General features: G+C 49.4%; 11 protein-coding genes across 11 annotated transcripts in view; 7 read left to right on the forward strand and 4 right to left on the reverse strand.

Moving 5' to 3' along the window:
• Nucleotides 1-2375: 2375 nt before the first annotated feature.
• Nucleotides 2376-3849, forward strand: CNBK1130 (hypothetical protein; the record flags this gene model as incomplete). Its single annotated transcript, XM_767646.1, has 8 exons — nt 2376-2531; nt 2598-2844; nt 2897-3058; nt 3117-3193; nt 3248-3354; nt 3411-3470; nt 3529-3616; nt 3667-3849. 8 exons carry the CDS (start codon nt 2376-2378, stop codon nt 3847-3849), a joined length of 1080 nt encoding a protein of 359 aa, XP_772739.1.
• Nucleotides 3850-4198: 349 nt separating this feature from the next.
• On the forward strand, nt 4199-5654 carry CNBK1140 (hypothetical protein; the record flags this gene model as incomplete). The annotated part of the gene is made up of 8 exons (XM_767647.1): nt 4199-4592; nt 4651-4803; nt 4862-4925; nt 4979-5000; nt 5057-5163; nt 5212-5267; nt 5330-5424; nt 5472-5654. 8 exons carry the CDS (start codon nt 4199-4201, stop codon nt 5652-5654), a joined length of 1074 nt encoding a protein of 357 aa, XP_772740.1.
• A 125-nt stretch (nt 5655-5779) lies between these two features.
• On the reverse strand, nt 5780-6419 carry CNBK1150 (hypothetical protein; the record flags this gene model as incomplete). The annotated part of the gene is made up of 4 exons (XM_767648.1): nt 5780-5956; nt 6021-6127; nt 6192-6294; nt 6345-6419. The coding sequence occupies 4 exons, from the start codon at nt 6417-6419 to the stop codon at nt 5780-5782; spliced, it is 462 nt and encodes a 153-aa protein (XP_772741.1).
• A 432-nt stretch (nt 6420-6851) lies between these two features.
• On the forward strand, nt 6852-8597 carry CNBK1160 (hypothetical protein; the record flags this gene model as incomplete). Its single annotated transcript, XM_767649.1, has 5 exons — nt 6852-7392; nt 7451-7699; nt 7751-7830; nt 7885-8153; nt 8204-8597. 5 exons carry the CDS (start codon nt 6852-6854, stop codon nt 8595-8597), a joined length of 1533 nt encoding a protein of 510 aa, XP_772742.1.
• A 436-nt stretch (nt 8598-9033) lies between these two features.
• On the forward strand, nt 9034-11491 carry CNBK1170 (hypothetical protein; the record flags this gene model as incomplete). Its single annotated transcript, XM_767650.1, has 4 exons — nt 9034-10041; nt 10099-10687; nt 10737-11116; nt 11171-11491. 4 exons carry the CDS (start codon nt 9034-9036, stop codon nt 11489-11491), a joined length of 2298 nt encoding a protein of 765 aa, XP_772743.1.
• Nucleotides 11492-12146: 655 nt separating this feature from the next.
• On the forward strand, nt 12147-13660 carry CNBK1180 (hypothetical protein; the record flags this gene model as incomplete). The annotated part of the gene is made up of 8 exons (XM_767651.1): nt 12147-12212; nt 12294-12304; nt 12362-12401; nt 12480-12499; nt 12604-12799; nt 12870-13104; nt 13166-13423; nt 13485-13660. The coding sequence occupies 8 exons, from the start codon at nt 12147-12149 to the stop codon at nt 13658-13660; spliced, it is 1002 nt and encodes a 333-aa protein (XP_772744.1).
• Nucleotides 13661-13812: 152 nt separating this feature from the next.
• Nucleotides 13813-14858, reverse strand: CNBK1190 (hypothetical protein; the record flags this gene model as incomplete). Its single annotated transcript, XM_767652.1, has 3 exons — nt 13813-14012; nt 14108-14486; nt 14553-14858. The coding sequence occupies 3 exons, from the start codon at nt 14856-14858 to the stop codon at nt 13813-13815; spliced, it is 885 nt and encodes a 294-aa protein (XP_772745.1).
• Nucleotides 14859-15037: 179 nt separating this feature from the next.
• Nucleotides 15038-17719, forward strand: CNBK1200 (hypothetical protein; the record flags this gene model as incomplete). The annotated part of the gene is made up of 10 exons (XM_767653.1): nt 15038-15227; nt 15282-15375; nt 15439-15712; nt 15790-15910; nt 15974-16419; nt 16478-16516; nt 16588-16740; nt 16828-17044; nt 17106-17480; nt 17547-17719. 10 exons carry the CDS (start codon nt 15038-15040, stop codon nt 17717-17719), a joined length of 2082 nt encoding a protein of 693 aa, XP_772746.1.
• A 250-nt stretch (nt 17720-17969) lies between these two features.
• On the reverse strand, nt 17970-19278 carry CNBK1210 (hypothetical protein; the record flags this gene model as incomplete). The annotated part of the gene is made up of 6 exons (XM_767654.1): nt 17970-18064; nt 18146-18232; nt 18285-18352; nt 18421-18958; nt 19014-19103; nt 19161-19278. 6 exons carry the CDS (start codon nt 19276-19278, stop codon nt 17970-17972), a joined length of 996 nt encoding a protein of 331 aa, XP_772747.1.
• A 232-nt stretch (nt 19279-19510) lies between these two features.
• Nucleotides 19511-20717, forward strand: CNBK1220 (hypothetical protein; the record flags this gene model as incomplete). The annotated part of the gene is made up of 4 exons (XM_767655.1): nt 19511-19812; nt 19873-20088; nt 20150-20529; nt 20584-20717. The coding sequence occupies 4 exons, from the start codon at nt 19511-19513 to the stop codon at nt 20715-20717; spliced, it is 1032 nt and encodes a 343-aa protein (XP_772748.1).
• Nucleotides 20718-20900: 183 nt separating this feature from the next.
• The window catches only part of CNBK1230 (hypothetical protein), a gene marked incomplete at both ends in the record, with an annotated part of 1937 nt that continues 337 nt past the window's right edge, over nt 20901-22500 (reverse strand). Inside the window, 2 exons of the mRNA XM_767656.1 lie at nt 20901-22323; nt 22385-22500. The exon at nt 22385-22500 is cut by the window's right edge and continues 188 nt beyond it. Coding sequence (XP_772749.1) covers nt 20901-22323; nt 22385-22500 — 1539 coding nt within the window. The remainder of the gene's footprint in view (nt 22324-22384) is intronic.

The raw sequence follows: 22500 nt of genomic DNA on the forward strand, positions 1-22500 counted from the left end.
CGCACACCAAAGTCCGATAAGGCAGATCACAAATCGCTGATCACGTCTCGCAGCTTCCGCCGATGGCTATCAATCGGGATTAATCTGTGTTGGTGTAAGCCGTGCACGATGAATTGCTCGCGAAACCGCAGGTTACTCATCACACATTCACCCTTACATCGTCGTCGAAATCGCGTGCGATTTGCTGCGGCAACCAGCAAGTTGTCGCACGCTTGTCCACAGCACGAGAGATAGAGGGATACACAGGAATCTTGGAGCTCGGCTCACCTTGATAAAAAAAAGACACACAAAATCACCGCAGTTGCCAACAATCTGCGCTTGAAACGTTGGAATCCACGGAATCGCGCTGCTGACTGTAGGAAATCACTGTCGTAAGGAGCTTAAAGTTGTGCCTTGCACCGCAACTGATGCGCTTGCTGTCAGTGTATTAAAAAGAAAGCAGAGGATATAAAGAATAGGAATTAGGCGATGAAAGCTGAAAGAAACGAAAGACGAATAGGAACCAGTAGATGAGATGAGAAGAAGCGATATCCGTTATTAGCTCATTGCTGGGTTTGCGAGCCGCTGCCGAATGGATTTTCAGTCTGACATCTGACATCTGATGTGCGACGACGGCCCCTTCCCAATAGTCTAAACTTTCGCCGCCGCCTAATTTGGCTTTTTTCTGAGTACGTTCCACTAGTTCCAGTGGATAGGGGGGGGACGGGACAAAGGGTCTTCGGCCTTGTGTGCGAGGGGACCAGCGAGACGCCGAGGGGAAAAAGGGGAGATCGCCTTGCTGGAGTTCGCATGCACAGTTTGTTCCTTCTTCGTTGTTCTTCCGTCATGACGGAATACGGAATACCCAGACTGCAGGGCTGGACAAACTCTTTGACTTCCCAGGGACCCAAAAAAAGACAACCGCAATTAAATTCTCCGAACGAGACAAATGTCGGAGGAACCCTTTGTGGCTTTTAGACGGTTAACGGCAAAGCGGCACGCGGCACGGGATCGAGGTGACTCGCCGTTCCTCACTCCTATAGAGTTGCCCCATCTTCTCCTTTTCTTTCGACCTTTTTTGTTCCTCTTAAAAAGGCGTGCGGATCGGGGTTCTTGGTATTATACATCGATAGGGATCTTGAGCAAGTCATTAGAGTGTTGACTAAAATGACTCTCTGACCCGAAGGAAATGGATTATCTTTATGTAGTGGAGCTATATATTTGATACATGTAGACAAATTGGTGAGCACAGGTGGCATGCATAATGCATGATTGATCTGCTGTTCGTCTTCTCGCTGGGCACCGCTGTTGTCATGCACGACGACGGCGAACACCAACAGTAAACAAAAATGTGTTACCTGAGTCCTACTGTGAGCCTAGCGACAATGTGTATATGTATAGGCAAATAATGCCTAAAAAAGGCTGACTCGAACTCAATTATTACTGCTTGGTGTCGTCGCTTTCTTCTCTCTTCTCTCTTCGTTCTCTCCTGTCTCATCAGTTATGATAAATAATCCACACATCAACGGTCGTCGTGCTTCGTCATCCGCAATTACAACCTTAATTAGTACCAGCAGAGAAACCACGACTGCGCCAAACATATTCGCGAAACAAATAATCTAGGTTTTTTGTGTTGTGCGACGTGCGATCTGTGATCTGTGATGATTGCTGCGCTGTCTCCGATCCGGCATTTCCGCAATACGTCGGGGCCGAAGGGAAGGATGCGCGAGAAGAGCATTTATCACCAGGCCCCACCACCATTCGTTCCGTCTGCATCAACAATGAACGATGATTTGTTTTGAATGGCACGTACCATGTTTTGGCTGGATAAGATTGTTGTCGCACAAGCCGTATTTAATCTATTTTCAACAACAAAAACACTGTTATTACCTTTTTCCGACTTTGTATAAGGCGTTTCTCTCTTGCCATTTCCTCGCATCCTGCTACTTCGCTGGGTTTGTCCGTTAATAATAACTGATCTCTTGCTCTCAGATCCGAGACCTTCATTGGATGTGTAAAAATGCATAAAAGGATAAATCTGGCATACGCCGACGGATGATGAAATTCCAGCCTCCTCGCTTTTATAGTACAAGTACCCCTACATACGTTGATAGACATTATTACTGAGGAAGAGAGCAGTACTTTAACGGTGCTCGAGCCCACGTTCCAATTTCTGGTACCATGGTACACCTGAAAAATGTACCTACACCTCTATTCGTTTACCGATGACATCCTTTTTTGGTCGTCCTTCGACGACCTTTGTCGTCTGTAACAAGTCTGGTCTTCTTTCCTGAAATAGTAAAGAGAGCGTCGCCACAACTGAGTCAGCATCTTACCCACCCCTTAGTAATAATCTCTCCGCATATCAAATTCCATCACAACACTGTCTCCTTACAATGTCTACTCACGCTAAATCTCTTCTTCCTATCCTTTTGCACGCTGACAATTTGCCTGTCTACACTTCTCCGTTCCCAACGGTCCATCCGCTGACTAAGAGGCGGATTGTCCCATTCTATATCACATTCAAGGACTTTCAACATGGTCTGCCACCTGTGGGACTTGTCACTATGGATGTCGTGAAGATGTTGAGCAAATAAAAGGGAATAAAATTGTTTCAGAACGCAAGGAAAGTTAAAAGCTGTTCCCAAGCCGATAGGGAGGGTAACGGCAAAGCATGCCCTGACGGCAACTGCAGAAAGAAAGAACATGAGGGAGGGAAAACGAAGAAAGCATTCAAACTCACCATAAAGTCTGTGTACTTTACAGATGAAGTGAACGCCAAAGGTAAGAAAGGAAGGACCGAGTGTGTGACGAGGATCCTCAACAGCTGGAGGGCGGAAGGAAAGTTCCCACAAGCCATGAAACGTAGGTTGCTTTCCCCATTGTCTATTTTTACCTTACTCACAGCCCTCACCAGTCTGGATGGATGAGATGTTTCCCATCTATGCTTCGCCGAAATCTTTCATATTCAACACCTGCAAACCGGCTGCCCATGAACCTTTCAGTAACATTGCTTTCGAAATGGAGAGGGCAGGAGTACCCTTGTTTGGATGCCAAGCTTTTGGCATCCATCTCACTGGTACGCTGTCTCTTGAGCCCAAGTAATCGAACTGACCAAGTACGATAAGCTTACGAAGGCCAAGGAGAAAACATGAAGGTTTGGGTCCCCCGTAGAAGTGCTAATCGCTACAGGTCTCCTCTCAAATATGACAGTGTCAGTACCATTTTTTTCTGACAGCATGTCAATCTGACGCTCTTGTTTGAATAGAGCGTTGCCGGTGGTCTTCCGGTAGGCCATACCCCAATACAAGGTCTTGTCAAAGAATGCCAGGAAGAGGCGGGCTGGCCAGACAAGTTGATCAGGAAATATGCCAGGTAGGCAGCAGCGTACAGGATCAACACAGAAATGCTAATGGCTGTAAAACCATCAGGAGCGCAGGTATCGTGACATACTTTGAGATTAAAGACGAACACATTTTGCCGAATGCAGAGTGCGTCAATCATGAGCTTTTTCCCTGGTTAAATCAACTCACAACCTGATGTCCGAAGGTACACGTATGATCTTCCTCTCCCCGCTCGAGACTCTTCCGATTACGTGCTGCCCAAGCCCAATGACGATGAAGTGGACTCTTTCGAAGTATGTACCTTTCTTACCTGCCGAACGATTATTGCTTACTGCACATATAGCTGTTATCCGTACAACGAGTTACAGAAGCTATTCGAAATGGCGAGTTCAAGCCTTCGTCAGCCGTCGTGACAGTCGATTTTCTGATAAGACATGGATTTGTGTCGCCAGAAAACGAGCCAAACTACGAAGAGGTCGTGAGAAGATGCCACAGGAGGTGTGGTGTGTCTGGACCAGGGATCTGAGAAGTTCGAAATTTAAACTCTCTGCTTTCTTTTCCCTGTATCTGGTTTATAGAATGGTATCGTGAATGGATGAGATATCTAGTCGTAATGGGCAAAAGCGACGACGAGGAGCAAAGGTGAAACGCCGCGAAAAGGCATCATCGATCGTTCGTCGTTTGAGGTCGTTCGGTTATCAGCCGCCGGGCAGCGGCACTCCGATATGTTGTTGTGTCTATCCGTCAGTGGATCGGTTATCATCATTTATTGCTTCTGGCTATTTGCTTTTTGATTCTCCTGTTTTGAAGTCTATATATATCGGCATCACTTCGCATTATAAACACCTCCTGGCCATCAACAAATCAGATCGAAGATGGCGCCCAAATCTCTCTTGCCTGTTATACTCGCAGCCGATAACTTCCCTGATTATCCCCTTCCTCCTGCCCCTCCGCCATCCCCTTACGTGCCTTTCCATCTCACTCTCAGTGACTACCAGGCTCACCTTCAACCTCTTGGTCTCCTCCGGCCCGATGTAGTGCGTGCCATGCAATCTTACAACTCGTCTCTCATTGAAGCCGGTAAAGGCTCGATTTGGGGCTTTGTAGCGGAGGGGAAAGGGGATGAAGGAGGGAAGTGGCAGACGCACTTCCTGGCCGTTTACTTCAAGGAGAATGTGGCAAGTCAAGGGAAAGATGGGCTCAGCAGGGTGATGAAAGAATGCGTCGAAAGTTGGAAGGAGGATGGCTTGTTCCCTGGACCCTTGGCAGGTTGGTCGGGCTGATTGTGCTTTTGAGACTATAGAGCTGACAACGTTGCTCTTGGTAGGATGGAGAAACGAGCTGTATGCAATCTATGCTTCACCTCAATCAAGCGCCCTCAAGAACTCGGTGGACAAGCCGTTCGGAAATGTTGCTTTCCACTTGGAAAGAGCGGCGTGTGCGTTGTTCGGATTAGCGACATTCGGAGTTCATCTTACTGGTGCGTACTGTCTGCTTGTCTTTGATGCACCCGGCTGATGCATATAATGATTGCTTAGCATATGAAGGTACTGGCCAAGACATGAAGATTTGGGTACCAAGAAGGAGCAAAACCAAGCCAACGTATATCCCTCCTTTCTTTTCCTTGAAGGACACCATTGACGAGATTTGCATAGCTGGCCAGGCCGCCTTGACAACGTAATGCCATCCACAGTTAGGAGAGTACCTCAATTTTGCTGATCTCAGACACATAGTCTGTTGCTGGCGGTATTCCCGCCGGTATGACCCCAATCGACTCTATTATCAAGGAATGTGATGAAGAGGCTAGCCTTCCGGAGGATCTTGTCAAACGTTATATCAAGTAAGGCATTGTGTATCAACATATGGCAAAGACTTATGGCATCGGAAGGAACGTTGGTGTCGCTACTTATTTCTATATCACTGCAGATGGGTTCCTGCAACCAGGTGCGTTCTTCGGCTCGGTTTCAAACTCGTAGAACAGATTATCTAAATCCATTGTTGTGTAGAAATTGAATATCTTTACGATCTGCCTCTTCCTCCTCAAAACTCTGAAGAATATGTTCGTCCAGCGCCATATGACGACGAGGTTGAATCTTTCGCGGTAAGTGATCCGTATTGAACGGTTCGCATACTAAAGACGTCGCATAGCTCCTCACAATCCCCGAGCTGATTGATGCCCTCCATTCCGGCGATATGAAGCCTAACTGCGGGCTGGTGTATGTTGACTTTTTGATGCGACACAGCTTTGTCACTCCAGAGAATGAGCCACATTTCCTGGAAATCAGTACTAGATTGAGGAGGCGGCTTGGTGTTGCATTGCCAAGTGCTTGAGAAGGGGTCGCCGTTGTTGTGAGTAGATAATTAGAAGCAATAAATGTAAACTGGTCGAGCAGACATCTAATGTACATGCATGATTTTGCTATGCTACGCTAGGGATCCTAAATAATTGAGATCCTCTAAGCCTTTTGTCCACCAGCGGCAGCAGCCTGCGCCTGTTGCATCTTCATAGCGAGCACCTGCTGCACGCTTTGCACGTTATTTTGCTTTGTTTCGATGCTTTGTTGTAAAGTGTCGAGATTGGTCTGGACGAATTCGGACTTGGAAGTATAATGCTTTGTAGCTTCTGCTTTAGTCTATCGTTCGCAAACAAGCGATCAGTTGTCATTTATAAGTAACCAGCTAAGGACATAGTCTTACCTTTTTTATGTAGTAACCGGTACCAACGTCAATCACGACGTTCTCAACATCTGTCAATTTTCCTGGAACGTATAAACTGCTCGTGAGAGGAATTAAAACTTCTTTCCCTATTATTTCGTATCAGATCCTTGTCAGCCATTGACTATTCATAAGCGGCCATAAGCACTGTACCTTTAGAGGTCGGTGAAAGCTCATTGACATTGGCAATACATGATTTGAACTTTGTTTGTGCTTGCTTTAATTGGGAGTAGGAGGTGGTGAGATGATCAAGTTCCTATCAATTGTGTCAGTCCTGTTTCTTAGGTACCAAAATCATGTACGGACCTGATCGAGCTGTTTCTTTACTTCTTGAAGCTGGACAGCATTGAGGTCTGTCAACTGCACTTGTTGTTCAGCCATATTTGACGGTCTGACAATTATTGGTGGTTCGAATCTATTGATGTATATTCGATTAAAATATGTATATTAAGAAGAGAGGTACGGGTCAGCAGGCGAAAACGAAAATGGTGAAGTGTACAAATGTCGAAGCCTGAAGAATCGCGAAAGCTCAACAAGAACGACAAGCGGCCGCAGGAGTGAAGAAGAAGAAGCCAACCACCTAAAGGCGGATGTGTCCGCTACACAGTCATTAATTACACTAGCTTAATTATTTAAATTATTGATGATTGAATGATGAATGATGATGATGATAAAAATAAGGCACCACGCAGAGAATGCCACATCACTCTCTTTCTGAATTTCTGTCAAAACATAACGACGCACCATGAAGTTCTGCGCAACGAACAACTAATCACAAAGACTATAGACAGCAACTTACATCAGTTAGACACAATGGGTAAACATGGTAAAACAAAGACTACCAGCAAGGGCGCCCAGAGACCTGCTCCTTATCAAAAGAAGGCCAAGGTTGATGTGACCTTTGACACTGGCGTAAAACCTTCCAAGGCTGAGAATAAGCCCAAAGCTACGAACGGAAAAGCGAAGAAGGACAAGGAGACCTCCAAACCTTCCAAGGCCAAGCAGCCTAAGGAAAAGAAGGAGGAGACCGCCAAGGTCTCGTCACCAAAGCCTACCAAGTCCGACAAGGGCAAGGGCAAGTCCATTCTCCCTCCAACTGTTGGACCTTCAACATTCATTGTTATTGCGGGTTCCTACGAGAAACTCTTATATGGATTGGAAGGTTCCTACCCAACTGGATCTACCGCTCCCGTCCTCGAGCCTATCTTCATCTTTCCAGCTCATTTGGCATGTGTCAAAGCCGTTGCGGCGAGTCCTGGCGGTAAATGGCTGGCTACTGGAAGTGAAGACGAGTTTGTGAAAGTTTGGGACTTGAGAAGAAGGAAGGAGGTTGGTAGTCTGAGTCAGCACACAGGTAAGTTCCTCATATCCAGATTCAATATACGATTAGAAGACAGCTGATATGTTTGTAGGATCAATAACATCGCTTCATTTCCCTACCCCTTCTCACCTTTTGACCACATCTGTTGATTCTACTCTATCGCTCTTCCGTACTTCTGATTGGTCGCTTCTCAAGTCACTCAAGGGTCACTCCGGAAGGGTCAATCATGTTGATGTGCATCCAACGGGAAGGGTTGCTCTAAGTGTTGGAAAGGACCAAACTTTGAAGATGTGGGATTTGATGAGAGGTCGAGGAGCGGCGAGTCTGCCTCTGGGAAGTGGTAAGTCCAGATGCCTTGAAGGAAATAGAGATATTAATGGAATGTGTTTAGAGGCGGAGCTCGTCAAGTTCTCTCAACAAGGCACCCATTTTGCTGTTCTCTTCCCCAGAAAAATCCAAATCTACTCGCTCGTAAGTCACTGACTATCCTTTGGCGCCCCATGTCCTGTAACTTACACCACGTAGACCTTGAAACTCCTGTACACCCTCGAGACAAAGTCTCGTTTCAACCACCTTCTTTTCCATCTTCTCCCTGCCTCTACGGAGGATGGCGAAGAGACTGAGGTGCTTTGTATCGGTACTGAGAAAGGTGTCGTCGAGATCTATCGAATAACATTGGGTGAAGGGGAGGAGTCTGAAGACGAAGAGGACGATGACGAGGAGATTGAAAAGGAAACCAAGGGCAAGGGGGCCGAACTGGAGAGAATCGCCACGCTTGTTGGACACACGAACCGGTACGCTTACGTTTTGTATTGTTGCAAGGTTTTGCTAAAAAGTCCTCTAGAGTGAAAGCCATTTCATCACTTCCTTTCCTCGCACCTACCTCTACAGGGGATGTGCGCAAGACAATCCTCCTCACAACTGTCTCATCTGACGGTCTCATCAACGTCTACGACCTCTGTGCGGCTACCACCGATATCGAAAAGGGAGAAGAGAACAAGGTTGAACCCGTTGCATCTTACGATACCAAGGGTACTCGATTGACCTGTGTTTACCTTGCTGATGGGCAAGATGGGACCAAGGAGATCAAGGTCAAAGAGGAAGAGATCAGTGAGAGCGAGGACGAGGGTGAGGACATCTATGGAAGCGAACAAGCAAGTGACGATGATGAAGACGACGACGGGATGGAGGTCGAATTCGAGGATGAAGAAGAGGAAATTGAGGGTGAAGAAGAGTAGGCAATTTGCATGCGCACCAGACAGACCGCGCTACATAGCAGTGCATATACACAACTACATACATATAGAGAGAGAGTCGGGAAGGAAAAAGCAGGAAGCAACGGGGTAGTCATCTGCCACATGTATGAATAAGTCGGCGTTTGCGGCGATATGGAGTAGCGTGGTCATGGTCCTTTGAGTGGCGTGTCCCCTTGTGCCTTTTTTCGGGTGGGTTATAAATACCAAACACGCTCAAACGCTCATCATTTTTCGCCCCCCTCCACTTTGTTTTTCAAAAATTCACAACCAGCGGACGTCGCCGCTTCTTCTTGCCGTCGCGTCCCGTCCACGTTCTCCACTGCGTCACTCCACTCGTTTAAGCTGTGAAGGTGAGCGAGTGAGGATGACCATGCATTGCTGATACATTGCTGACAATGTTGCCCGTGCTGCTGACAGTATGTCTGAGGTTACTGAGACGCCCGTTCCTCCTCTTTCCAACGTTACCGAGCCGCCCAGGAGTCCTAACCCGCTCAACCCCGCTACAGACGCGCAGGGCGAGAACATCCAACCGCTAGCCGAGCGTGAGCCGCAGAATGACGTGCCAGGAGTGACCGCCGCTCCCGATCAGCCACCTTTGCCAGTGGATGCACCTCTCCCTCCCTCTCCTGCCGCGAGCGACGAACCTCCCCCTTCCTTACCTTCCAGCGCTATTCCCACAGCTGTGCCCACCCCTACCGTGATTACAGTAGGCGAGGATAAGCCCGAGGTTCCCGCCGGAGCCCCGTTGTCTACCGTGACGCAAGGATCAGCGTCAATGGATCTTGATGAGGCCACACCTCAACCAGTCAAACGCGCCGGGGAGGAGCTCGATGGTGAAAGAGAGGAGAAGAGATTAAAGGAGGATGGGCCTGCCGTGGAGGCTGCTGCAGAGGCTGGAGAGGCTACTGGGGAGGCTATCGCTGTAGCGGTCCAGTCTGACGTTCCTCTTGTTGGACCGGATGGTCAACCATTGCCTCCTCCGGCCTGGCTTTCCTATGTTCCTCCTGCCCCCAAGTTCGCCGGTCCCAACACACCGCTTACGCTCACTCAACACAAGTACATGCTCAATGCTGTGCGCTCACTGAAGAAGCGCCTTCCTGATGCGTACAACTTTCTTGTTCCTGTCGACACTGTTCGATTTAACATTCCTCATTACCACACCGTTATCGATACACCTATGGATTTGGGTACGGTTGAGACCAAGTTGATTGTCAGTGATCCCAGGGGTCCTCCCAAAGACAAGAGTAAGATGAGCAAGTGGGATACTAGCAAAGGCAAGTACAACAATGTTGCCGAGGTGACTGAGGATGTGAGGAGGATCTGGGAGAATTCACGCAAGTTTAATGGGAAAGAGCATCCTGTCAGTCAGATGGCTACTCGATTGGAGGAGGCTTTTGAGAGGTCTTTAAGCAACCTGCCAGCTGAAGTAAGTTGCAAAAAGCCTTGTCTTCCAAGTGAAAATACATGTTAAATTTCAATCCAGCCTGTTATCGCATCTCCTGCCTCTGCTGGTCCCTCTCATGTCCGCCGCTCTTCCATTAGTCAACCTCCTGTCGTCCGACGAAGTTCCGATGACACTCGTCCTAAGCGCGAGATTCATCCTCCTCCCCCCAAAGATCTTGCTTACGAAGAGTCTCCTGGCTCTGCGCGGAAACCTAAACGTAGGAACGACCCCCAACTGCAGTGGGCTTCAAGGGCCATCAAGAGTTTGGAGATTTCCAACAAGTACTATGTTGCCGTTTCACCTTTTCTTTACCCCGTCGACAAAATCATTGAGGAAGTTCCGGATTATGCTACTGTCATTAAACGTCCCATTGACTTCAACATTATCAAGAACAAACTCGCCGAGAATACATACGAGGATGTGAATCAGGTGGATGACGACATTCGTTTGATGGTTGCCAATGCGCAAAAATTCAACCCGCCTGGCCACGAAGTGCATACATCTGCTACGCAATTACTGCAAATCTGGGAAGAAAAGTGGAGGACGGTGCCGGCGAAAGTGGAAACTAGAGATTCTAGCGAGGACCCGATGGCCGAAGCCTTTGACGATTACTCGAGCGATGAAGATAGTAAGCGCTTTCAGATTGATTGCTGATACGGTGGCTGACTACTGGGTAGACGCACAACTGAGATCACTGGAGAGCCAAGTCATTGCCTTGAACCAGCAAATCTCCGCTCTCCGTTCCAAGATGACCAAACGTCGTGCTGCTCGAGGCTCTAAATCCAAGTCAAAACCCAAGACCGCTCCTCGGAAATCTTCCGTCTCCAAACCTTCCCCCAACATCAACGGCAATAGTCAACCGAAGAAGTCCAAGAAGGCTCCCAAGGAGGCCAATCTTATGTACAGAGAAGATGACGATGAAAGCGAAGAAGAAGAGGACATCAGTCATCTTTCTCATGCGCAGAAGCAAGAGCTGGCGGAGAAGATTGGGCAGACTGATGGGGAGACTTTGAGCAAGGTGATTTCTATAATTCAGCAGTCCACCAACATTGGAGGGGTAAGTCAATCCATACAATATCTTTATATTATCTCAATACTGACGTCCCCGCAGAGCAACCAAGAGATTGAGCTGGATATCGATTCTCTTCCACCGGCCACTGTTATCAGGTTGTATAACCTTGTTTGTCGAGGAGGGCGAGGATCAGGTAGCAAGCGCGGACGTGGTGGTGTCGTGAAGAAGGCCGGTGGTACTGGCCGAAAGGCCATGGGTGGTGTGTCTCGACGCAGTGTGAACGAACGGGAAGAAGCGGAGCGTATTAGGCGCATGGAGCAGCAATTGCAGGCGTTTGAATCTTCTCGCCCTGTACCGCAGGCGGTTGGCTACGAAGAAGAAGAGTCTAGCTCGGAAGAGGAGAGCAGCGAGGAAGAGTAAAAGAATACATGTTACAGCCGGTTGTTTTTTGTTGTTAGAAGTCACGAGATATATAGTATATTTGGGAATGCCGCGTGCGCGATAGGCGATAATAATCGCCAGTTGGGCGGTTGATGTATGCATGGTAATTATTTATCGCGGGGAGAGTCTTATGTGGGCCAATCTCAGGGAAATCACACAAGCCGAGCGTGTCTGTACTCCTGCCAGCCGTACAAAACGCCTTTTTTTGCGGCATACAATAATTATCCGTCTAAATTCCATGCCACTTTTGGACTCCTCTTTCCGTTCGATTCAGGCTTTGTTCTATCTCTCCTGCACTATCTCCAATAAGCTATTATTGGGCAATGGATGTCTTGCGTATATGACAGCGCCCTACTTCAGCCGATTCTCACTGCCACCGCGGTTGCTGCAGACAATGCATGGTGTTCCACAGGGAGAGAGCGCACGGTGATATGGAAGGCAGTCGCGGCCGGGGGAAGTACGGACCGAGGATCCCTGAGAGGTGGAGATGCGGATGAGGTCACCGCGGCAGAGGGTCAGGAGCCGGTGCCGCTGGTATATAACCCCCCTTTTTTTTATCTCCCTCGTTCCATCTTCTTCCACAAACAATCCACGTTCTCTGCCCACGCACTCGCACACCGCAAACAGATACACAATGGCGCCTGCTTCCCACTTCACCTTTAACAACGGCAAGAAGATCCCTTCTATCGGCTTGGGTACCGTGAGTAGTTCTACTCCCGTCTCATCACTTCCCAACATCCCAAAGGGTTTTTGCTGACTTGACTCTCTCTTTCTCTTCTAGTGGCAATCCGAGTGAGCATCCATCAGGGTTCTATCCTCATTCTTAAGAGATACTGACACCTCGCTCAGGCCCGGACAGGTCGCCAAGGCCGTCGAGTCCGCTCTCAAGGTAAGCCTCGCCATATCTCCCATCTCTGTCCGTCCAGTCGTCGACGGCCACTGACATGATCCATTTTTCCTCGTCTAGTCTGGCTACCGACACATCGAGTACGTTTTCTCAAAAACACTTTTTTTTTCACACTGCACCAAAACACTTTGTTACGTCATACCCGCATCATATCCGCGTACTGACCCATTTCGCCAATCTTTAGCTGTGCCTGGGCCTATGGTAACGAGAAGGAAGTCGGTGAGGGTCTCAAGGCTTCCGGCGTCCCTCGAGAGGAAATCCACATTACCTCCAAGCTCTTTGAGCTCCACCACCACCCCGAGCACGTTGAACTTGCTTGTAAGGACACTTTGAAGAACTTGGGTGTCGAGTACCTTGACTTGTACTTGTTGCACTGGAACGTACGTTGTTGTTTTCTTCTCTTGGTTTTTTGTTTTGTTTTGGGCGATGTGGTAACCATCCAAACGACAGATCAACTTCCAGGTCGACGCTCCCAAGGGAACCGTTCCCACGTTTGACCACGCTGTCAAGGCTGACAATGGCAAGATCAAGCTCGACGTTGCTCTTGCCGACAATGTCATGCCTACCTGGAGGGAGATGGAGAAGCTTGTCGAGAAAGGTCTCGTCAAGTCTATCGGTATCTCCAACTTTAACATTCACCGTACCGAAAAGCTTCTCAAGGAGGCCAAGATCAAGCCCGTCGCTGGTATGTTCCCTTGTTTTCTTTTTTTGATGCGGTCATGTAGGCCTCTGACATTTGGCAACAGACCAAGTCGAGCTTTCTATCCAGTGCCCTCAGCACGAGCTCGTTGCCTACCTCAAGTCCAAGGACATTCTCCCCCAGGGTTACTCTCCTCTTGGCGGTACCGGCAAGAGCAACCTCCGTGAGAACGACGTCGTGCAAAAGATTGCCGACAAGTACAAGGTCCAGACTGCCAACATCTTGTTGAGCTGGTTGGTCATGCGAGGTATCAACCCTGTACCCAAGTCCGTCACACCCGAGAGGATCGCCAACAACCTCAAACGTAGGTCATCAGTCGTCTCTCTCCAAAAAGATGTACGCTGATATAAAACTTTTTGTTACAGTTGTCGACCTTTCCCAGGAAGACTTCAAGGAGCTCGAGAAGCTTGCCGAGTCTCACCCCCCCAAGAGGGTCTGTGACCAGTCTGAGGACTTTGAGCCCAAGTATGACATCTTCCAGGAGAACGACCCCGAGTTTAGCGACAAGGCTCAGTTCGCCAAGCTCGGTCTCAAGCTCTAAGCTAGTGATAATCAAGTTGATAAATGGTTTTGATTAGCTGTAGCAGTCATTAGACACAAAAAAGGTGCAAAAGAGAAGAAGCCTGTATGCAGTTACTTTGTTCATAAAGAATTTCATCTTTTATCTGTCACAGTATCGAGATCTTCCTTATTTTACCAGTATCGGCTCTTGATCAACCCTTGCCAGCTTCTAGCCACATAATCGACAAAACCCATAGCGTCCCCCACATTCTGTTCAGTGTTTTCTACCGATTTCGCCAGTTGCTCATAACGTCCCAGGTTCGTGCGAAGAGAGGCGAGAGCGGCAGGTAAATGGGGGTTTGGCGAACCCGGCGTGAAGCCGGCTGGATATGCTTGTAAAAGGTGCGATTCTGCGCGCGTTTTTCTTCTTGTCAATTTAAAGCCCCTTCCATATCACATATAACGACGACGACCGGCACGAACATACCAGCAGCAAGATAGACCAATCCCAAACCGACTCTGTGACCGTACCACTCTGGGCCGGGGCCGACGGGTTCGTTCCAGTACCCCCTCTTGACATCGCTCTGCTTGGCTTTTGTAGTCGCCAACTGGTCTTCGGTGAGGTACAACGCCTCGTCTGCGATACGCCAGGCATAGGCCAGCGGTCCGAGAGGGTTCGCCCGGATGATGGGGAGAGAGGAGGTGGAGAATTGGGGGAAGAGAGGTCTGGAGATGGGGCGCTGAGGAGAGTGGGGGGGAGTGTAGGCTGGTGGTAAAGAGGGGAGGGATGAGAGGATTGTTTGGAGTGCGGTAAGTGGGAGAGGGATTGAGTGGGTTGCTTGTGGTGTAGTCAGGTTGGCGTAGGCCTATAGATATGTATGTGTTGAGCGCTCCAAGTGATTCGGCAGCAACCAGTGTAGGGAAAGACCAACCTCGACGAGGTGTTCACCAACACCCGCACTCCACTGCAATCTCCTCCCTAAAACCCGCTCCAAACCCTTTTTCCCCTTGCCTTCCCCCTCGCCCTTCATAACCACCTTCCCTTCCTCCTCCCATGACTCTACGAGGGCACGTACAGGCGTTACGCCGCCTGGACCGAAGATGGTGTCGATGACGGCCTCGGGATCGGATACTGCGGGACGAAGTTGGGAGAGGGCAAGGATGAGGGCGGGGCGCGTGAAGGAGTGGGTCGGGAGGTGGGGGATGGCGCCGTGGAGGATTTGTGTGCGGAGAGACATGTTCTGAAATGGGTGGTGAGTGGAGACACAAATGCCAGGACGGGACGAGGAAAGAAGCGAAGGGACAGTTTTCGGAAGAGATCGTTGAGGTGGAGGCACAACAGTCGCAACGAAAAGTAATAAAAAAAACACTATCGACAGAGTCTCTATACAAAATATACATTCTGTAATCTACAAACATGGCATTCAGAGCATCACGGACACTCATATCCCTCAGAGTGTCTTCAAGAAGCACAGTCGCGAGAATAGCCCCGCGAGTTTGGGGTGCAGCTGCGTCTAGAGTGCACATTCGAGGTAACGCAACGGCGACACTGACACCGAGAGAAATCAAGCCTTTCGAAGAACAAGTTACTTTAAAGGCCCATTACGGTGTGTAATCTTTTGGGATGTAGTACAGCGATAGAGCTGATATATCTTGTGCAGGTCCTCGACCAAAGATAACGCACGATATCGCCGATCTTTCCCCTTCACTCGTCGACCAAAAAGTCGTCATCGCAGGCTGGCTCTTCTCGCAGCGGCAAGTCCCAAACCCCCTAATGAACCTCGTAGAGCTTTTTGCGCTAAATAATAAATCCTATAGACGAGCGTCTGATAATCTCCATTTCTTCACGCTTCGCTCACCATCCTCTTCTTCGGCCGTGCAACTCGTTTCACGGGACAAGGATGTCTCGAAAGACGTAATGGAATACCCACTCGAAAGCGTCGTGCTCGTTCAAGGTACTGTCAAAGCCAGGAGACAAAAGGCCAAAGCTATCAGCTCGGCCGTGGATGAGATTGAGCTGGAAGTGCAAGGTGTGACATTGTTGAACCCTGCGGACCAGACTTTGCCATTCTACCCCAACAGACCCGAAGTTGCAAGTTTCATTAAAAGACTTGTCGAAGAAGCGCCACTAACGATATGTGTTTTTCTCTTTTCCCTTTTTTTTTTTAGGCCAATGAGGACCTTCGAGCTCAGCATCGTTACCTTGACCTCCGACGACAAGACCTTGCGGATAATCTCAAGACCAGGAGCAAGGTTGCGCACATTATCCGAAACTATCTCCACGATCAAGGTAACTGAATTCAAATATTTTGGGGAACAAACTAAAGACTAGGCGCTGACTTTCAGCATACAGGATTCACCGAAATCGAAACGCCCATCTTACTCAACTCGTCTCCCGAAGGAGCTCGAGAATTCCTCGTGCCTACCCGTTCCCCCACCCCTGAAGGCGGCCAGCCCACATTCTACGCACTCCCCCAATCACCTCAACAACCTAAACAACTGCTCGTATCTTCTGGCGCTATCCCCAAATACTACCAAATCGCGAAATGTTTCCGTGATGAAGATGGGAGAAGGGATAGGCAGCCCGAGTTTACGCAAATTGATCTAGAGATGGGTTTCGTGAGTGGGGCGGCTGAGCCGCCAAAAGGAGAAGGGGAGATGAGGAGTACGTGGGCGATTGGAGGGCAAGAAGTGAGAGATGTGGTGGAAGGGATGATTAAGAAGATTTGGAAAGAGGTGAAAGGCGTTGATTTAGAGGGATGGTTCAGGGTTATGCCGTACGAGGTGGCTATGGATGTGGTGAGTTTTTTTTTTAAAGAGAAAAACTCTATGCGGTGGACGACTAACAGCGAAATAGTATGGGTCTGATAAACCTGATACCAGGTTTGACATGTATGTAAGTCACCTCGCAATCCTGTTTTTTTATCGATCCCGGATGAATTCGCATTGACCCATATCCTGGAACAGACTTTACCTATAGGCTATTACCCTACACTCTCCGACGATTCTCTCGACAAAGTCCTTCTTGATCAAAATCCATATACTGTTGAATGGATGGTCACCCCCGCCGCGCAAGCAGCTGGTCTCGATATCCCTTCCATCGCCGGTAACAACTCTTTCGTATGTCATTCCATTCATCCACCTCTTTTCAACTTGTCTTTTTTTTTTCACTAACCTACTCTTTCACTTTTATCACCTTTTTTTCAGATTGATTACGTCAAGATCACAAACGCCAACACCCATTCATGGCTCGGTGAATCTGTCTTGACCGCTTCCCTCGGGTTGAGCTTGGACAAATCTCTGCCTGGGGGTGTGAATCCCGGGGACGTGATTTGGTTATCGAGGAGAAAGAAGATTGCAGAAGGCGGATGGACTCATTTGGGAAGGTTACGAGTACAGCTCATGGAAGCGCTTGTCGCGAAAGGTATTGCTTCTATTCCCCGCTCCAACTGTGTTACAACAAATACTCAATATGGGACTTTTAGGCTTGATGACCCTCCCTACTCAACCACATTTTCTCTGGATCACCCAATTCCCGCTATTTACCCTCGCCGACGAAGACAAGATCCACCTCTCCCGCGGCCGATATTCTTCCACCCACCACCCATTCACCGCACCCATGTACGAAGATCTCGCCGACCTGAAAGCCGGGAAAATCGATGGCGTCAGGGGACAACACTACGATTTGGTGCTGGATGGGCAGGAGATTGGGGGAGGGAGTGTGAGGATACATGATGCCAGGTTGCAGGAATGGGTGATGAAAGAGGTGTTGCAGTTGGATGAGCAAGAGATGGGCAGGTTTGATCATTTGTTGAGAGCGTTGAAATGTGGTGCGCCCCCGCACGGAGGTCTTGCCCTTGGTGAGTCGTTCAATCCCATCCCGTTTCATGTATATATATATATACTCATGGTTTAATTGGAAACAGGTTTTGATCGACTGGTGGCTATCCTGTGCGGAGCCAAATCTATCCGTGACGTGATTGCGTTCCCCAAGAGCACTACAGGCCAAGATCCAGTGTTTAAATCACCTTCTGTCTCTGGGAACGAGGTGTTGAAAGAGTATGGACTGCAGAGTTTGAAAAGGGAAGAGAAGGAGTAGGTTTTCAGGTTTTAGTGTTCGATTGGCGGGGGGGTTCGTGAGATAGATACGTAGAGACAAAACTGCAGCGACTCTGAACATTTCATTCCGGGTCTTTTAGACATTCATAATGCAAGAGCATCACAATTCATAACTCTTTGATCATAACATTACACATCTTTGATCATAACATTACACATCTTATCATTTCCTTGTTATATATAATTTTTATTTTCGCTCCACGACTTTTTGAGACCGCTTTACTATTACTTTACTTGAGAGGCTCAATATTGACATTGGGTCCGAAGGGAACGATGCGGTTTGGATTGATTTGAGCGTGAGAATAGTAGTAGTGCTCCTTGATATCTGAAAACAGTAGCATATTTTCAGCTCTAATCGTCTTGTAACCATATAAAGGAAAGAGCCTCGCACGAGGAAAAGACGTACGGTCAAAATCGGTAGTATCCTTGAAAGCGGGATGGTTCCAGTAGAGACGCTGGAGCCACTTGTGCAAGTTGGGGTAATCGTGTCGGACTACCAAGAAAAGTAATAAGCTACCGGTATCACATGATAACATTCAACGTACTAAGACCAAAGTTGCATTTGAAGTGGACGTAATAGACGGGGTCATATCGGATGATGGTGGTGTACAGCCTGATAAAAAATAAACAAGTCAAAAAACGGTAAATAATAAGGAAAATACAGGACAAGAAAAGACATACCTGACATCAGCTTCGGTCAGTCTATCACCCATCAAAAACTCTCTGCCATCGCTCAGCCTATCCTCGACCTTTTGAAGCGCCTTGGCCAAGGACTTGACAGCAGCCTCGTAAGCCTCTTGCGTGCTCGCGAAACCCGACTTGTACACGCCATTGTTGATATCATTGTACACCCATTCGTTCAGCTCGTCGATTTCCTTTTTCAAGTCTTCAGGGTACAAATCAAGCTTGGCCTTGTCGGCGGGCAATTCCCCATTGAAAGCAGTGTTGAAGAAACGGATAATCTCGCTCGATTCGTTGTTCACGATGGTGTTTTCCTTTTTATCCCAAACTACGGGTACAGTGAACCGGGCAGAGTAGTCGGGCTGGGCTTTGAAGTAGAGGTCGCGGAGATGGGAGAAGCCGAAGAGGGGGTCAGATGTGGCGTTGGGGAAGGTATCGTTATCGTGGGCGGATGCGGGAGCGGGTTTGGCAGAGGCCTTGTCTTTGGGGACAAAGTGCCATCCGCCCTCGAGCATGTGTGGGTGGACGGTCGAAACGTCTTGGGGATATTATTCAGCAGCTACTTGAGGTATATATATAGCGATCGAACCTACCGAGAAAGTCCTCGAGACCTTTGAGCTTTCGGACGATCAAAGTCCGGTGTGCCCAAGGACAGGCCAAGCTGACATAGAGGTGGTACCGTCCTGCGACCGGCTGCATCAGCACCCACGAGTTACGTCCCTTATCCCAACCACACGTACCCTTCTCTGGGGCGAACTTGCCTCCCGGCTCAATAAAGTCTCTGAACGAGCTGACCTGTCGCTTGAACGAGCCGTCCTTGCTGGCCCAGCTGGTGATGTCCTTTTTGTCTGTGCTCATTGTGCGGCAGTGTTGGATAGCAGGCGTGAACTTTGTGGAGATCGCAGGGACGAGCCGGCGTGCGAACATGGATGTTTATATGAGATTGATTTGTTACGGTGGGCAATCTTGATCAGCATGACGCCCTGTGCCTGAATCCCTGTTATCGGGGCCATGACGTCATGCTTCCCATCGCCCGCATTTATTTCGCTGCCATCGATGTCTGTATGTTCTCTATCCTCAGCACACCGAGATGACCACCCTCATAGAAATCCCAGACTGCTCCGTCTTCCACCTCCCCACCCCCGCCTCAGACCTTCTCCCGCTCTCCAGCGGCACCCTCACCCTCGTCCTCCTCCCCGCCAATCCCCCCACCCAGAAGACAGAGACACTCACACTCACCGTCGGAGCGTCCTCATTCCCTCTGTCCCCCAAACTCCCCGTGCAAAAACTGAGATCCAAGGACGAGCACCCCTGGTATTCATTCAGCCCAGCACCGCCTGCGCCTGACGGCAGCAAGCCTGTAGGCCAGGTGAGGATTACTACAGAGCACAGGTCAGTCGCTTGCCAGTCTTAGCCAGGGTAGGCGTCAGTTGACATTTTTCATCTCATTAGTACAAGCCCTGAACAGTGGGAAGCGACAGAAGCTTCACTCCGATCATTCGAGGCGCATCTTCGAACCCACAATGTCTGGGATGAGAGAACGCTCTTTGTAGATGATGAGTGGGAAACTGGAGGAGAGGCCAAGGCAGGTTGGGGCGAGTCTTTCGCTCAGACTATAATCGGCGCAGGACACTCTTTGGCCAGTAGGATCCATGGATACACTGATCGGTATGTCTGGGGCTCATTATGCAGACAATTCCCTTTGCCAGCTAAACAAAAGCAATGATAGACATATCGCGAGTACCGACCCCGAGCAACCCGCCCCACCTTCGGAAACCACCGCCAACGCCGCCCGCTCCGCCAAAGAAACCACCGACACACTCTCCACCAAAGCCGAAGCTGCTTCCACCGTAATTGGCAACACCGTCCACGCTGGTGGTTCCGCTGCCGCTTCGTACCTCCCCGATAGTGTCAGACCTGGTGATCAACCCGTCGAGGAAGAGGAGAAATCGGATTTTAGGAAAATGGCAGAAGAAGGATGGGAGCAAGTTGGCTTCGCGGCGAAAGGTGTGGTGGAGGCGGCGAGCACGGTGGGTGGAGCTATCAGTGGGAACTCTCATAAAGCGGTAGAGCACAACTTTGGCAAAGAGGCAGAAGGTGTCGCTCAAGGTGTGTAGTTTTTCAAGGACAGAATAGAGAGGCTGATAGGCTGTGGGTCGGTAGATATCGGTCAATCGGGCGCCAATGTTGGGTCATCCGCCGCCTCTGCCTTCAAGGGGACTAGTATCGCTGTTCAAGGTACCAATGTGGGTAGCGGAATCGCAACTGGTGGGAAACCCACGGAGCCCGAGGCATGAGTACGGATTTAAAGAAGCTAGGCAGTAACCTTTCTCAGAGCTGTATCTATCAGATGAAAAGAGTTGTGTACGTGAAAAGCGAATAAAGAGATGTTGCCTTGTCAAGTTATTACATCAAAGTAGCAATGACTAACCGGCCAAGCTACTTTTCTTCTGACGCTTCATCAACTTCATTACTGAACATTATGGTCCAGTCTCTTCTACCACGTCCGCTTCATTAACGATACGCTCATCAGTCTCTTCAGTCACAGACGGCTCAGGCGCCGTAGTCTCTCCAGCTATCACCGCATCCCAATACTCTGCCGGCAATTCCCCATAATCATCAAACACATCCCCACCCAGGCCCCCGCCCTCTTCCTTCTGTATCCCTCCCCATCCCATGCCTACATCCCCAGTACCCGCCATGACTCCCGCCGGCCCTTGCATACCTTTCCCACTCCCCCATACTTTCCGCATGTTTTCCACGATATTAATCGGCTCGTAGCTGCCTGGTAGGGAATGGATCCCGCTAGGGGTGATGGCGTAGTCGACCGTGCCGCTTGGGCAAAAGGGAGAGAAGACGACGTGCATCCGCCTGATGAGTGTAGGCTTTGCTTTGTCGATTTGGATGCGACTCCTTCTCTCTCCTTTTTCATCAGCCCCAGCTCCAATTCCAGCTTCGTCTTCTTCTTCATCATCATCGTCTTCTCTTGGCCGCCGTCGTTTTACCGGCCTCAGATCATCTTGATCCAACATCCTCCTCCTACCAGTTCTTGACAGCATAATCCGTACATTGACCGCGTTTGCCCACACGATACCCAAACTAGCTTCCTTGTTCAACACATCGCTCTGACCGGAAAACCAGCGCGATTGACTCGCGTAAAGCATCGGGGGATCACCTCCACTTGCACTACTTGTTCCTTGTTGTTGCTGCTGAGCCATACCAGGCCCAAACGGCTGAGTCTGGTCCCACGCACTACTAGGGGGCGTACCCGCCAGCATCAAAGGTGAACTATACGCCGCCACCACACCCGACGAAGACGAGTGTTGTTGTCGCGGGAAAACGTCCGATACTTGGTTGATCACCACAACCGCCAAATCGTACCTCGCCGCCAGCGCCTTGAGCAGATCTGCCACCACACATAAATGTTTGGACCGTTCTGTCAGGGAGGAGGAGGAGGTGGCTGCAGGCCTTGTAGAAGGAGAAGACGCGCTGCCGCCGCGTAATAAGGCAGTGAGAGAGTCGAGGATGATGAGCCTGATAGGTTTGAGGTGTGAACGAGAAGGAAAAGGTTGGGATGATGATGATGATGATGTTTTAAGCCGGGATTCGAGGAGTGCGGGGATCACGTAGCTCAGCGCATGTTCAAGAGCATCGATATCGCTGACTCTGTTTGACAGGATATTATCCAGTAAACCCTTGACGCGAGGATCAATCTCTCCCTCGGGCCGTTCTTCTGCCCGTGGTTCATGTACGGCTAACAGAGGTTCTCCGAGCTGGATCAGTCGATCGGTGGAGAGCTCTCGTTCGGATGTAAGGATAAGAGAGCCGCCAGGGGACGACGTGAGTGACGACAGCTGGCAGCAAAGGGCAAGAGTCAAAGCAAAGTGAGATTTGCCCGCCGCACTGTAATGGAAGATTAGCAAAACCCAACCATATAATCTGCAACCAAAGCGGTCGGCCATACCTCTCTCCAGCAATCTCATACAGACAACCTCGTCTCAAACCCCCTCCCAGACACTCATCCAACCCTTCATCGCCAGTCGATATCCACTTCCCCTTCCCTTTCCCAGCCATCTCTTC

This window comes from Cryptococcus neoformans, chromosome 11, assembly GCF_000149385.1.
Source record: "Cryptococcus neoformans var. neoformans B-3501A chromosome 11, whole genome shotgun sequence".
NCBI classification, from domain to species: Eukaryota; Fungi; Basidiomycota; class Tremellomycetes; order Tremellales; family Cryptococcaceae; genus Cryptococcus; species Cryptococcus deneoformans.